The 13,035-nt window shown below is 48.3% G+C and overlaps 1 protein-coding gene across 1 annotated transcript in view; it reads left to right on the top strand.

The window, feature by feature from the left end:
* TBC1D1 (TBC1 domain family member 1) overlaps positions 1-13,035 on the top strand; it is a gene marked incomplete at both ends in the record, with an annotated part of 235,246 nt that overhangs the window by 221,212 nt on the left and 999 nt on the right. The window contains 2 exons of the mRNA XM_080697261.1: positions 2,694-2,863; positions 11,318-11,491. Coding sequence (XP_080553387.1) covers positions 2,694-2,863; positions 11,318-11,491 — 344 coding nt within the window. The remainder of the gene's footprint in view (positions 1-2,693; positions 2,864-11,317; positions 11,492-13,035) is intronic.

The raw sequence follows: 13,035 nt of genomic DNA, 5'->3' as shown, positions 1-13,035 counted from the left end.
AACTCAAAAAATTTATTAACTTCAAGTGATCGCTGATGTTGATTGTGTATTTCATTATGTATGTTCATAAATTATTGGGAACATAAAATATATTCCCAATAATAATCTTTTTTTTTTCTTTGCGGTACTAAGGATGGAACCCAGGGACATTCTACCTCTGAGTTACACTTCCAGCTCTTTTTTTTAATTCTTTGTTTTGAAACAGCGTCTCACTGAATTGCAAAGGGCTCTCTAAGCAACTGAGGTTGACGGTGAACTGATCCTCCTGTCTCAGCCTCCCAAAGGCTGAGATTACAAGCGTGCGCCAACACGCCCGGCTACCAATAATTATCTTTATTGGCTTTGATGTGGTGGTATTATGTCTAATTTTAAGGTACTTGTTCCTTGAGACAAAGGATACCAAGCTATAGAAAATTATCAGTCTGGTAATGAAATCCTTCCCCAAGAACCTTGCAAACAAAAAAAGTCTTGATTTTTATTCTGAAAGATACTTTTTTATTCTGTCATAAATGTTCATATATTAAAAGGAAGTCTTGCTATCTAAACCACTGAAACTTCAAATTTGCTTTATCATTTTGTATTTAGAAATATCATTTCTGGCCAGGCGTGGTGGCACGCTTGTAATCCCCGCGCTTGGGAGGCTGAGACAGGAGGATCGCGCAGGTTCGAAGCCAGCCTCAGCTACTTAGTGAGGCTCTCAGCAACTTAGTGGGACCCTGTTTCCAAATAAAGAATTAAAAAAATAGGGCTGGGGGTGTTGCCAGAGGTACAAAAGCCCCTGGGTTCCACCCCTAGTACCACAAAAATAAAAAATATCATTTTTTGTTTAAACACTCATCCAGTGGTGACTGTGGCGGATGTTTTTTTTTTTTTTTTTTCCTATGTGGTAAATTACACGGCCAGCTCTCTCTATATATATATTTAACAGAAGTTTCACAGGGACATTCTTCCATGGTGCTGCCTTGATCCAGTTATACTCCTCTCAGAGCTCAGATTTCAAAGATAAGACCGGTTCTCTGATTTGCCTCCTCAGATTCCACAGCACACCATAAGAAGAGCGGGGCCCCAGCCTCCCGTTCTGGGGCCTCCCAAGACATCAGCAGCGGTGATGGTGACGTGATGTTTGACAGTGCGGGTCCCATGCTCGTCAGCCCGCCAGGCCAGTCTCGGTGCTGCCTTTGCTCGGGGCCCGTGTGACCCAGGATGGGCCGCTACCCAGGTGGCAGCGGCCCCTCTCCTGTCACAGAGCTTCGCAGGGCTAACCTGGCCAGTGGCTCCAGGCCTGCCATTTCTCCCTCTTGTGTTTTGTCCAGAAACCTCTCTGACTCCATCCCATGTGTGCCACAGCAGCCAGGCTTTCCGCTTCTGTTTCTTAATGGCTTTTCCACGTTACAGCCCAGACCTCCTGGAAAGGCATCAGCGTGGGGATCCTTCCTCTCATCCGCTTTTGTTTTCTTTCGTTTTCTCCATGTGACATTTACAACCTCTTCATCCTTTCCATTAGCTTACATCCAAATAAACAAAGGAGAAAGGAGAGGAAGAGCTACAAAGTGACCGTTGTCTCTGATGCTATTTGAGGGCTCATCTTTAAAGTTCCATTTTTCTTTATGTTATTATTCCAGCTAATAGGTGACTTGCCTGGGCTTGGTCACTCAGTAACTACTTGCCATGGCTGTTTAGCCCAGGACGTTCGCTTCTCTGCTGGCCCTGGCCGCACTTCAGGAGCCGGGGAGAGGCACCTGTTGCTCGGCCCTTGCGTTGGCCACTTGCCTGCCTGGACCCCACTACATAAGAGCAGTATTGGACTCGCTAGTCCCTGCCAACTCTTCTCTAAGAAAGTACGTCAAGATCTAGAGAGTACCCTTGACCAGGTTCTCTAAACTCATCAGAGAGAAAAGGAATGGTTTTTTACTCTATTAATAAATTGAAATTCAATATGCTTACACTTAATATTGTGCTTTTGTAATTGCTTAGACTTTTTATGGCTTTTAAGGATCTTTTAATTCCATTCCTCTTTTTTTTTTTTTTTTCCTTTTGTGGTACTGGGGGTGGAACCCAGGGCCCTTTTACCTTCAGGTTACACTCCCAGACGTTTTTTATATTTTATTTGGAAACAGGGTCTCACTAAGTTGGTGAAAGCCTCACTAAGTAGCTGAGACTGGCTTCGAACCGGTGCGATCCTCCTGTCTCAGCCTCCCAAGCGCGGGGATTACAAGCGTGCGCCACCACGCCTGGCTCCATTCCTTATTTTAAAACAAAGGAACTGGAGGCACTTTTTCACCTATCCTTTTTTATTTTCTGATGCTATACCTGTGAAATTGGTCCTACCCATAAAAACATCTTCATTAGTAACTTTTTAAAGACCAAGAGCATTCTTGGAAAAAATAAAGTAATAAGACTTTTATTTCGCTCAATTTAACTTTGAAAGTATGATCCAATTTAATTTATTTTCAGAGTGGAAAAAAACTTATATGAACCCATGACCAATCTTAGGCAGTATGTTTATTATTTTATTATTTGCAGCATCGTCTTGACAACCTTATCTGAAATAGCAGGTTCTTAAAAAGGATATAAAATGTGCAACTGGGGCTTAGGTTTCCCACCGTCCTGCTCTGTAAAGTGAAGAAAAGGAAGCAGCGTGGTTCTTCGTCAGCAGCCAGTGCGGCTTAACTCTTGCATCTCTGTTTTTCCAGATATGATCTTCCTTCAGGGATCAGAGGTCATATTTAAAGTGGCTTTAAGTCTGTTGGGAAGCCATAAGCCCTTGATTCTGCAGCATGAAAACTTAGAAACCATCGTGGACTTTATCAAAAACACGCTCCCCAACCTGGGCCTGGTGCAGATGGAGAAGACCATCAGTCAGGTACGACTCGGGCCAGACCTTCCAAATGTTGCGTGATCCTGAGGCGCGTAGGAGGCGCATCAGAGACGACGCTGAGTGAACAATGTCCCACCGGGCGTGTGTGCTTCTAGTGTAACGGGGACACGGCACAGGGAAGCTTGGTGACGGTGTTTAGGTGTGACAGCAAGCATGGCTTAGCAGTGGTGGCTCACGTTTAAGAGGCTCGGGCATGCTGGTTTGTTCTTCTGAAATGCATACATTTGTCAAAGGTAGGCTTTGTAAAATGAATGCTTTAATTTTTCTAATGAATGGTATTCATTGAAATTTTCTGATATTAACTCTTTAGTAGCAGAGTTATGATGGGGGCATATATTCATGAATCTGTTCATGTGTGTTACTAGGGATTGAACCTAGGGGCATTCTACCTCTGACCTACAGCCCCAGCCCTACCTTTTTAAAATTGGAAACAGGTTCTCGCTGAGTCGCAGAGAGTCTCACTGTGTTGCTGAGGCTGTTCATGAACCTGCCTCAGCCTCCTGAGTACTGGGATTACAGGCCCCACCACGCCCAGCCCGAGTCTGAGTCTTTGGTGTGTTTCTTTCTTTTCTTTTTTCTTTTTTTTTTTTTTCAGGTTCTGCAACTGTGTTTGCAGCAACTGGTTTCCATATATAGTAGAACCATAGCTCTCTGAAATGTTGAGGGTTTAGCAGTGGATTTAACTGGGAATTACAAACCAGACCAGATGGTAAATGGTTTGGCTTGGGCAAGGGAGCAGATTTCAGTTCTGTGTGAGGAAGAATCTTCCCATAACCATTGCTGACAGGACCGAGCTGCTCGGGAGAGGGGGTGGTGACCATCTGAGTGTCCAGAGATGGGGTGGCCAAGAACGCGCTGGAAGAGATTTTATCCTTGGGTCACTGCAGGGTCAGCAGTCAGGCCTCTTCTAAGCCTGGAACCTGTTTCAAATGTAATGAAAATATAAGCAGGTAAAAGCAGATAGGAACGTAAGGCTGTTATTTTAAGTTTTGTTCTGTGTGACCGTCCAGGATGGTCCAGCAATTCCAGTGGTTTGCACCCTAATGCAGTGCAGGCATCTTCATTGGCTGCTCCGCCATAGGTGTTAGGCACAGAAACGGATGCTCTGTCTTGGAGAAAGGAGAGGGTTCTATACGATTGTCAGTTTGCGTGTCGTGCCAATCTGAAAGGGATTTCTTTTCCACTCTGCTACTCTCCAGCCAGCCGATGGGCTCTGCATCTCTCTGTACTTTCCTTCCCTGGCACGGTCTTTGGGAGGTGGGTGGCTCTGGCTTGTTGGGAATCCCTGTACACTCATGATCTCATGTGACATGACTGTATTCCTGAGAGGCTATACAGCGGTTCACAAATTGGTCCACACTTCCTCTGCGTGAAGAGAAGGGTGGGGTTTCAAGCTCTTCTCAAAGTGCTGGAGCAGATGTTCAGGACCAGTGCCTCGGAGCCATTTCATTAGTTTTCTGTGCTTTGCCTGTGTCCTAATACTGACTTATCTGCCCTTTTTATTCTTTAATTTCTGGCATATGCACATTGACTAATTCCCTCCTTACTGCCCTTTTTTGGGGGTGGGACATGTACTTATGTTTCATAGCTACTGGGCAAGCCCAGGGAGCTTTGCTCACCGGGACCTAGTCTGTGTCCAGTGAGCGCCGACCGCCTGCCCTGCCCTGGGTCCTGTCACGTCCCTCAGGCTCCGTCCTGCAGAGCCCCAGGAAAGAAGACACAAACGCCGAGTCTGCTGATGATGCTTCCTCTTTAATGCTTCTTCTCAATAATAATAATTCTGCTGCTGCTGCACACAGCAGGCAAATATATATCAGTCTCATAACCCCTCCCTCATCCCTCCACCAACCCCAAGCTTCCCACAGCTAGGGCATGCGCATTTCTAACCCTCTCATAGGCGGGCTGGTGGTAGCACAAGGCGCTGCGTCACTGATCATCCGTAGGGCGCCTGATAGGGCTCACTGCGCAGGCTCAGGGCACCGCCAGCCTCGTGAGCCTCGTGACTTGGCTGCAAGCCTAGGCGCCATCTTGAGTCCACGCTGGCAACAAGCCCAGGTGCCATCTCGGTCCAGCCGAGTGGGCCCCGACAGGGTCCGAGGCAGGCCTCTCAGTGGACACTCAGCTTATCTTCTGGATCTGGAGCCCCAGAAGGGATCCCATTCTCCCACCTCTTTTCTGTAAAGAGTAACACTTACTGAAATACCTAGTATCCTAGTATGCAGTAGGTGCTTTTTAAATGTCGGAAATGTAGAACTGAAAAGAGAGGTTGTGTATGTACATATGCCCGACATGTTCCAGGCGGACATTTTGAACTTGAGATTCATTATGCCACGGACTCCTTAGCAAGTCTGGAGTATTACAATCTCTATTTTTATAACAAGGAAGTGGCCCAGAGGGAGTAGCATGCCCAGCACCCCACGTGCAAGGGTGGGACCTGCGGGAGTGCCGCATTCAGGCTGAGCTCAGTAGTCCTGATGGGCTTAGTAGAATGAGCTAAGTAGAGCTGGCCAGCGTTTGGGTAGAGGCCAGACAGGAAGTACTTAAGACTCTGCGGCTCACGGGGCCTGCCGCTGTCAGCTCTGCTCTGCAGTGCAGAAGAACCATAGTGTGCGTGTCAAGGGATTAAAACCAAGGCAGGCAGCGGGACGCGTGGGCCCGCAGGCGCTGTGCTTGGCTGACCCCTGAGCTGGAAGATCATGGCTTGTGCGGAGGCACAGGAGTGAGCTGGGCGCAGCCCCCCGGTGCCTGGTGTGTTCCGCCTGGTGGGAGTGGTATAAGCGTGCCTGATGCACAAAATCTGTGTTTGGGGCCCAGGTTTTGACTTCACCAGTAATCTGGATAGAAAACACATAAAACTCCAGGCAGCTCTCCAGCTCTCTTCTCTTCCTCGTGTGTGTGTGTGTGTGTGTGTGTGTGTGTGTGTGTGTGTGTGTTTTACCAATATTGAACTCAGGGATATTCTACCTCTGAGCTATATCCTCAGCCCTGCTTTTCATTCTTTATCTTAAAGCAGAGTGTCAGTAAGTTGCGGGGGCCTGCACTAAGTAGCTGAGACAGGCCGTGAACCTGGCGATCCTCCCCTCTTGGCCTCCCATGTACTGGGATTACAAGTGTGTGCCACCACACCCGGCTGTTTTGGTGTTTCTGTCAGGAACTTGGCACCTGAATTACTGCCCTCCCCTCCAGAGGGTGCTTGAGTCGTGCGTAGAGAGCAGGTCTGAGGTACCGTGTGATTATTTGCTGCCCTAGAGAACCTTGGACCACAGGGAAGAAAGGATGGCTGTGTTTAGTGTCTGCCTGGGCATGCAGCCCTGGGTGTGGACAAGCTGAGGTGCTAGGGTAAAGTGGTGCGAGGTCCTCCGTGACAGCCATAGACCCCATTTCCTGAAACACCCTCCACGTAGTCATCTTGAGCACCTGGGACACAGCCTGCATCCCGGATTTGGGGGGAAGGGGGCTCAGGACAGGTTCTCGGCACAGGCTGAGAACATCAGGAGCATCCTGGAGGGCAGTTCTGCCATTGATGGTCCAGGCAGAAGCCTCCAAGGCAGTTCCTCAGCCTGACCTTGTCCTCTCCAAGGGAAGTGTCAGCTGCATGTGAATTGTAAGCATCCTCGGACCAGGAGGAAGGGAACCCGGGGCCGCAGTCCTGTCCAGTGAGTGCTGTGTGACTGTGATGCCTAAGCTCAGTTTGCAGCAGAAAGACACTTAGGGCGAGCTTTGGGAGGCAGAGCCAGGAACCACTTCTCAGTGTCCTCTAGGTCTCTTCAGTGGGGCCTCAGACTAGCACCATCACATAGTAACTTTCTAGAAACATAAACATCTGGGTCCGACCCAGACCTGCTTAGGGGTTCCATATCCACAAGACCGTTGGAAAGCTCTGCTGCGGGCAACTTTAAGAACAATCCCCTGTTGTAGTTGAGCTCATGGGAGGGAAACCAGAGCCCTAACAAAGTTCCTATGTCAGGCGCTGCTGCAGCAGCAGCAAGGTGGCCCCTCCTGCCCTTGCGGGGAGCCCTCCAGCCCTGGGCAGCCCCACTGTTACAGATGAACAGTTTTGTAAAAGTCAGTGCCCCACCAAGAGGGTGGGGTACAGTGGGAAGAAATATTTCACTGCTGGCATTGTTTAGAAGCACTCACATGTGGTGATAATAAAAAGCAGACCCACTCTTAGTTGGCTTTATTATAAGTGTTTTTAAATTCACTGCAGACAGCATGCCTACTCAGTGCAGATACCCAGGCCAGGGGCCTCACTGTCCAGCCCAGCATCCCACTGAGACCAACAGATTAGGCTAGCATCTGGGGTTTGCGGAGGTGGAAACTGGGGGGTTGTTACCCAGGTCACCAGAGTTTATGGCCTTATTATACAGTGTCCACAGACTGTAGAAAGAAACAGTCTCCAGTAGCAAATGAGCCAAGAACATAAACAGACAATTCACTGAAGAAGAGAGCCATCTAGTAAACACAAAGCTGGAAAATATTTGGCTTCATGCATAATTCAAGCTCATGCACAGCACACAAACTGACATTTTAAATGCCAATACGCAGCGCCGTGCATGCACTGGCTCTGGCACCGTGGTGCGTTGCTAGGCCGTTGCACTCTGATCATGCGTGCCTGGGAAGCAACTTGTGGCAATATATATCACAAGCCAGTAAAATTTATTCATAACTTTTGTCTCTGTAATCATACTTCTTGGAATGTATGCTCCAAAATATGGAAAAGCCATTTGTATGTGGATATCCTCATAAGACTTGTCATTTGTAGTGACAAAAACTTGGAAAACAGAACGTCCATCACTTGACGAATGAGTTGTTATGGTTGTGGTATGTCCAGGTGGTCAAGTACATGAAGCCAGTTATGAATATGGTTATGGAGAACATGTAGCGCCATGAATAGGCTCTTAGGATGTAATGCTGAGTGAAAAAAGTGGGGCAGGAAACTTTGTTTATAAGTAGAAAAGCATGAAGGGAGGTATAATGAGATGATGGGGTTATGTATACTGTGTGTGTGTGTGTGTGTGAGAAAGAGAGAGAAAGAGAGCGCGCGTAAGCGCGAGCGTCCTTTTTATTTTATTTTAAAACACGGTCTCCCCAAGTTGCCAAGATTGTCACTAAGTTACTTAGGCGGTCTTGAACCTGTGATCCTCTTGTCTCACCTTCCCATGTATTGGGATTATAGGCATGCACCACCACACCTGACAAGCTCCCTTGCTCTGATAAAAAATGAAGATTTATATCTTGGGCAAAATATTAAAACAGGGAAATGGCTAATTCCTGCTTTAGCAAGCAGAAAAGATTGCCTCCCCCCCCCTTTTTTTTTTACCATATTCTGGAATCTACCTGAAAACCTTGAAGACACTGAGAAGCAGCAGGGTGGGAAGGGCACTAGGCCCCCAGTAATTGCAACGCAAGTGGAAAAGCTCTGAGGTGGGCTTAGATGAAAGGAGATTCAAACCAGCTCCCCTTGCAGAGGGCCTTGCAGCATGGTGGAGTAACAGGCGCTCAGGGGACAGTTCACCGGGGACCCAGCAGTGCTGAGCCTGGAGCCTCCTCCTCCCGCCTCGTCGGTGGGTGGGGGCGGCACTTGTACAAGAAATGAAACTACCTCAGTGGACCTGACTTTCCTACAACCCCACTTTGTTTGTTTGTTTGTTTGTTTGTTTGTTTGTTTGTTTTGCAGTACTGGGGATAGAACCCAGGGGCATTCTGCCTTTGAGCTATATCTCCAGCCCTGTTTTTTATTACTCATTCTTTATTTTGCAACAGGGTTTTACTAAGTTATGGCGGACCTCACTAAGTAGCTGAGGCTGGCCACAAACCTGCAATCCTCCTGTCTCAGCCTCCCAAGTACTGGGATTACAAGCATGCACCACCACTCCAGGCTTCTGCCTCAGTTTTTAATCCTTTTTTGTTAAACAGTTGTGCTTCTCTGAAATAACATGCCATGGGGTTGAGTTTTAATCTTGGGCCTCCTTGCTCCTTCTCTGGCTAAGCACTGGCGTTGGCAGTGGGTCACTTATGCCCGCTAAGTGTGCAAGGGCCGGGCCCTCCTGTCACCCCACCCCACCCCCGTCCTCTGTTCCTTGCCCAAGTAATTGGCCCAGGGGCTGAACACATTGTTCAGGGGCTGGGTTCTTTCACCACCCACCACAGACCCACCCACCACAGGATGCCATGGTCTGGGGCCAGTTCTGGGCCACAGCTGCAAAATCCAGGGCTGAGAGGGTTTTGACGTCAGGAGATAATGGTGCAATTAAGCCAAGATATTTAAGACCCAGGATGCCTCCTGGAGGGGAATGGCGCCTTTGGTCACAGCTGAGAGCCATTAACCTCAACAGACCATCAATCTGTGTAAGGGCCAGAGGCCTTATTCCTAAAATTTTTAACTGGCTGTGGTGGCACACACTTGTAATCCCAGGATTTGGGAGGCTGACACCGGAGGATTGCAGGTTCACAGCCAGCTTCAGCTACTTAGGCCCTCCACAACTTAGTGAGAGCCTGTTTCAAAATAAAGAATAAAAAAATAGGGCTGAGGGTATACCTCGGAGATAGAATGCCACTGGGTTCAATATCCAGTACTGCAATAAATAAATAAATTAATTTCTTTCTTGGGCAAAAAGAAGTAATCATGTATAACATTTATTCAGTGTTGGGTTTTATTTATTTATTTTGCTTTTGAGACAGGGTTTCTCTATGTTGTTGAGGTTCTCAGTAGTCGCTGAGGCTGGCATCAGACTTGCAATCCTCCTTTCTCAGCCTCCCAAGTACTGGGATTACAGGTGTGCACCACCATGCCTGGCTCAGTGCTGAATTTGTCATTTTTAATACTGAAGTGCCTCAGCACTTTTGTGGAATTTGCTGTGTTTAAACTTCAGAAGTTCCACGATGTGGCATCCCCGGTAGTTTTGTTGGGGCACGCATGAGGTTGAAATATGGAGGTTTGTGACTTGTGTATGGAATCAGTCTAGAAAGCCAGGCATGTGCTGGGAACCTTGTGCGCTTTCTCTTACATTCTCAGCATGATGCTGGGGTTGGGGGTGTCAGTGTTATTAGCAGCTTAGTGGAGGCTGGGAACTGAGGCCAGGAGAACTTAAGTATCACGCTCAAGGTCATTCAGAGCAGGGCCGGGGAGTCCCAGCTTCAAAGCCGGTTACTGCCACTGTGAGGTAGACATCATGAGCCCCACTGACCTCACGGCCACCTTGAGGGACAAGAGAAGACCAGGTCAATACAGCAAGCTTTTCTCTCTTGCCACGTGCGACGGATACCAGGTGTAGAATGACTTTTGAACCTATTTAATATCAATCATTGAATTAAACTGAAAACTAGGAGGCTGTAAAATTCATCTCAAGGAAGGAAAAATAATAAGGTTGTTGGGAATGGCGAGAAAGTAAACATGGCTCTTGACAGTTGAAGTCAAGGGAGGTGGGTGAGTGCGTGCTCCGGGTCCTTTGGGAAGCCAGTTGTCTCCTGGTGTTTCGCTGAGTCGGCGTTTCTTCTGGAAGGAAGTGCAGGAGAAGGCAATGTGCCTCTCCTGTCTCTAGTCTGGCCTCCTCCTCTTCCCCGTGCTCTGATCTAGCAGGCCCATCGTAGGTGGTCCCAGCCCAACTACATTCTCAGATCCGCACTGGCCTCGCTCCTGTAGGTTGCCCAAGAGACCTCGGGAGGGCAGGGTGCCGCGGGGCAGCAGCAGCCTCTGCCTCCTGACCCCTCCCGCCCTGCCTCGCCAGGCCCTGGACTTCCTCACCAAGGAAAGTACAGACACCGCCCCCACCCCTGCTCAGGTCACCTGGGCACTCGGCCTCAGCTCACACACCTGGATTCTTCATCACTGTTCCTATTGTGGGAAGGGAGACTGCTCAGGCACTGTTTCATGTTCGCTCATTGGTGTGGGTGACATTGGGTTTTGGGCTCATTTCTGTACATCTCTGGGTGCAAGAGAGGGTATTTTAGCCAACAGCTCCATTACTTGGCTGTTCTTGCAACCCTGAAAACCCAACTGAGTTAGAAACTTGGCCTTGGTGACTCGGCAGATAGGCTTTGATTCTTTTGTTTCAGTTTTGTTTTTTGTTTTTTGGTTTTGTCCCTTTAACCCATAGTTGATCTATATAACCTCATAAAATTGTGGAGAAAAGAAGTAATAACTAAAAATAAATTTTTGTAAGTCTTTTCCAAAACAAGGTTTTGGCTTTTAGAAGATGAATATCAGGAATTTGTACTTACTATTACCTTGAAACTATTTCTAGATGTCTCTTCCTCCCTTTCTTCCCAAGTAGAATTATTACTTCTTCGGTGCAGAGAATTTCCTTTATTTATCACGTCTGTCACCAAGCACAGTGCTGAGCACGGCGGGCGCCGACACGACGCTCTGTGGGTGTGCAGGAGGGCGTGTGAGATTTCTCTCCTGTCTGGAGCCTGATGGCCTTTCTGTATTAACAGGTGTTTGAGATGGACATCGCCAAACAATTACAAGCTTATGAAGTTGAGTACCATGTGCTTCAAGAAGAACTCATCGATTCCTCTCCTCTCAGTGACAACCAAAGAATGGATAAACTAGAGAAAACCAACAGCAGCTTGCGCAAACAGAACCTTGACCTCCTCGAGCAGTTGCAGGTAGAGCGTGTTCTTAAAGCAGCTTTCTGAGCCAGTGTGTAGTAGTTCATTAACTCACCAAAGCAACAGCAGGCTGGGCTTTCCCACGACCAGAGGACCTTTATCACCCTGATGTGTTTGTAGCTGGGATCAAAGGTATCCGAGGAGAATTGGTCCTTTTGATTACAGAGAGGATGGATTATCCTTCTGAGGTCAAACAGTCGCGGGCTTCCTGAGAGGCTCTTTCTGCACTTATCCTAACTCCCCCTCTTAGGAGGCAAACGTGGTACCAGGTGCCGTGGCACTGAATGCCAGTGATCATGCCTTGAGCGATGATGAGGGAGTCGAGAGCTGGGAGTGAAGCCAGCAAGGTCCCTGGAGGGTAACCAAGGGAGCAAAGCGACAGACACCCGCCTGTCACAATCAGCCAGAATGTAGGATCGTAGTTTGCGAGTCCCCGGCACAAATGCAAAAGTTGGATTAACAAAGGCGTGGTTCTCCACTCTCCAGAGTTCCGTCTTGGCTTGGGTAGGTGTGGCTGGGGGGGGTGGGAGCAGACAGAGCAGCGCCCAGACCTGTCCAGAGGCCCCACCCAAGCTATCGCCCAAGCAGACAGGGACAGAAGGAAGACCTCAGTGCAGAGCACAGTTCCTCTATCAGTCAAATGGCATAAAGTAACCATACATTCGACTTTTCTTTTTCTTTTGTAGTACTAGGGATTGAGCCCAGGGGCATTCTACCTTCAAGCTATATCCCCAGTCTTGTGCTTTTATTTTGAAACGTCTTGCTAGGTTGCTGAGGCTGCCCTTGAGCCTGCGATCCTCCTTTCTCAGCCTCCCAAGTACTGAAATTATAGGCCTGGACCACCAAGCCTAGCTATGTCTACTTTCTTAGTGCCACAAATGGACGGATACCGTGTTCAGGAATTGTTTGGAGGCAGTTTTTTAAATTGTTTGTAAATTCCTGTGGAGAAAAGTACCTACTTTTCCCCAAACAAGCACTGTTTGGTGTTCTCGGGCTGTCTGTAGCGTGAACTTTTCATCCTGCGTTGAGCCCTACAGAGGCACAGATTGCTGTTTTGCAGACCCGGCCTGGCTGTGAAGTGAGAAAGGCCGGCCATCCAGAGCTGAAGAAACCAGCCCTCATCTAAAACACGTTCCTCCACAGCACAGTCCCTGCAGACCCAGTAGATATTTGCTGTGGAGGAACAGAAGCAGAATGCCTGCCTTACCCAGCCCCGGCTACCCATCACAGTCTGAATGTCAACTGCCTTTTGAGCATTCTAGTGGCACACTGGAGCGAGACTTAGAGTCATGGGTTGTTTGTCTGGCACAGGGGTTGTCTTTTGCTGATTTTGAAAATGAGAGACAAAAAATAAGTGTGCCAGCTTTTTCACCTAAAATAAGCAGCAGCAGGTGAGGGGCTGGGCTGGATTTGTAAAGCAGGGTGGCCTGTTGCTGGCCAGAGAGAGCACTGCAGAATGCACCTGTGTGCTGAGGGGCAGGCCAGAGGCCTCGGGACATAAGCTAAGTGTCAGGGCTGCTGCACTGTGCTCAGGGAAGCCC

Source organism: Muscardinus avellanarius, assembly GCF_963383645.1.
Source record: "Muscardinus avellanarius genome assembly, chromosome: 6".
NCBI lineage: Eukaryota > Metazoa > Chordata > Mammalia > Rodentia > Gliridae > Muscardinus > Muscardinus avellanarius.
This window is presented reverse-complemented; position numbering and strand designations above follow the sequence as displayed.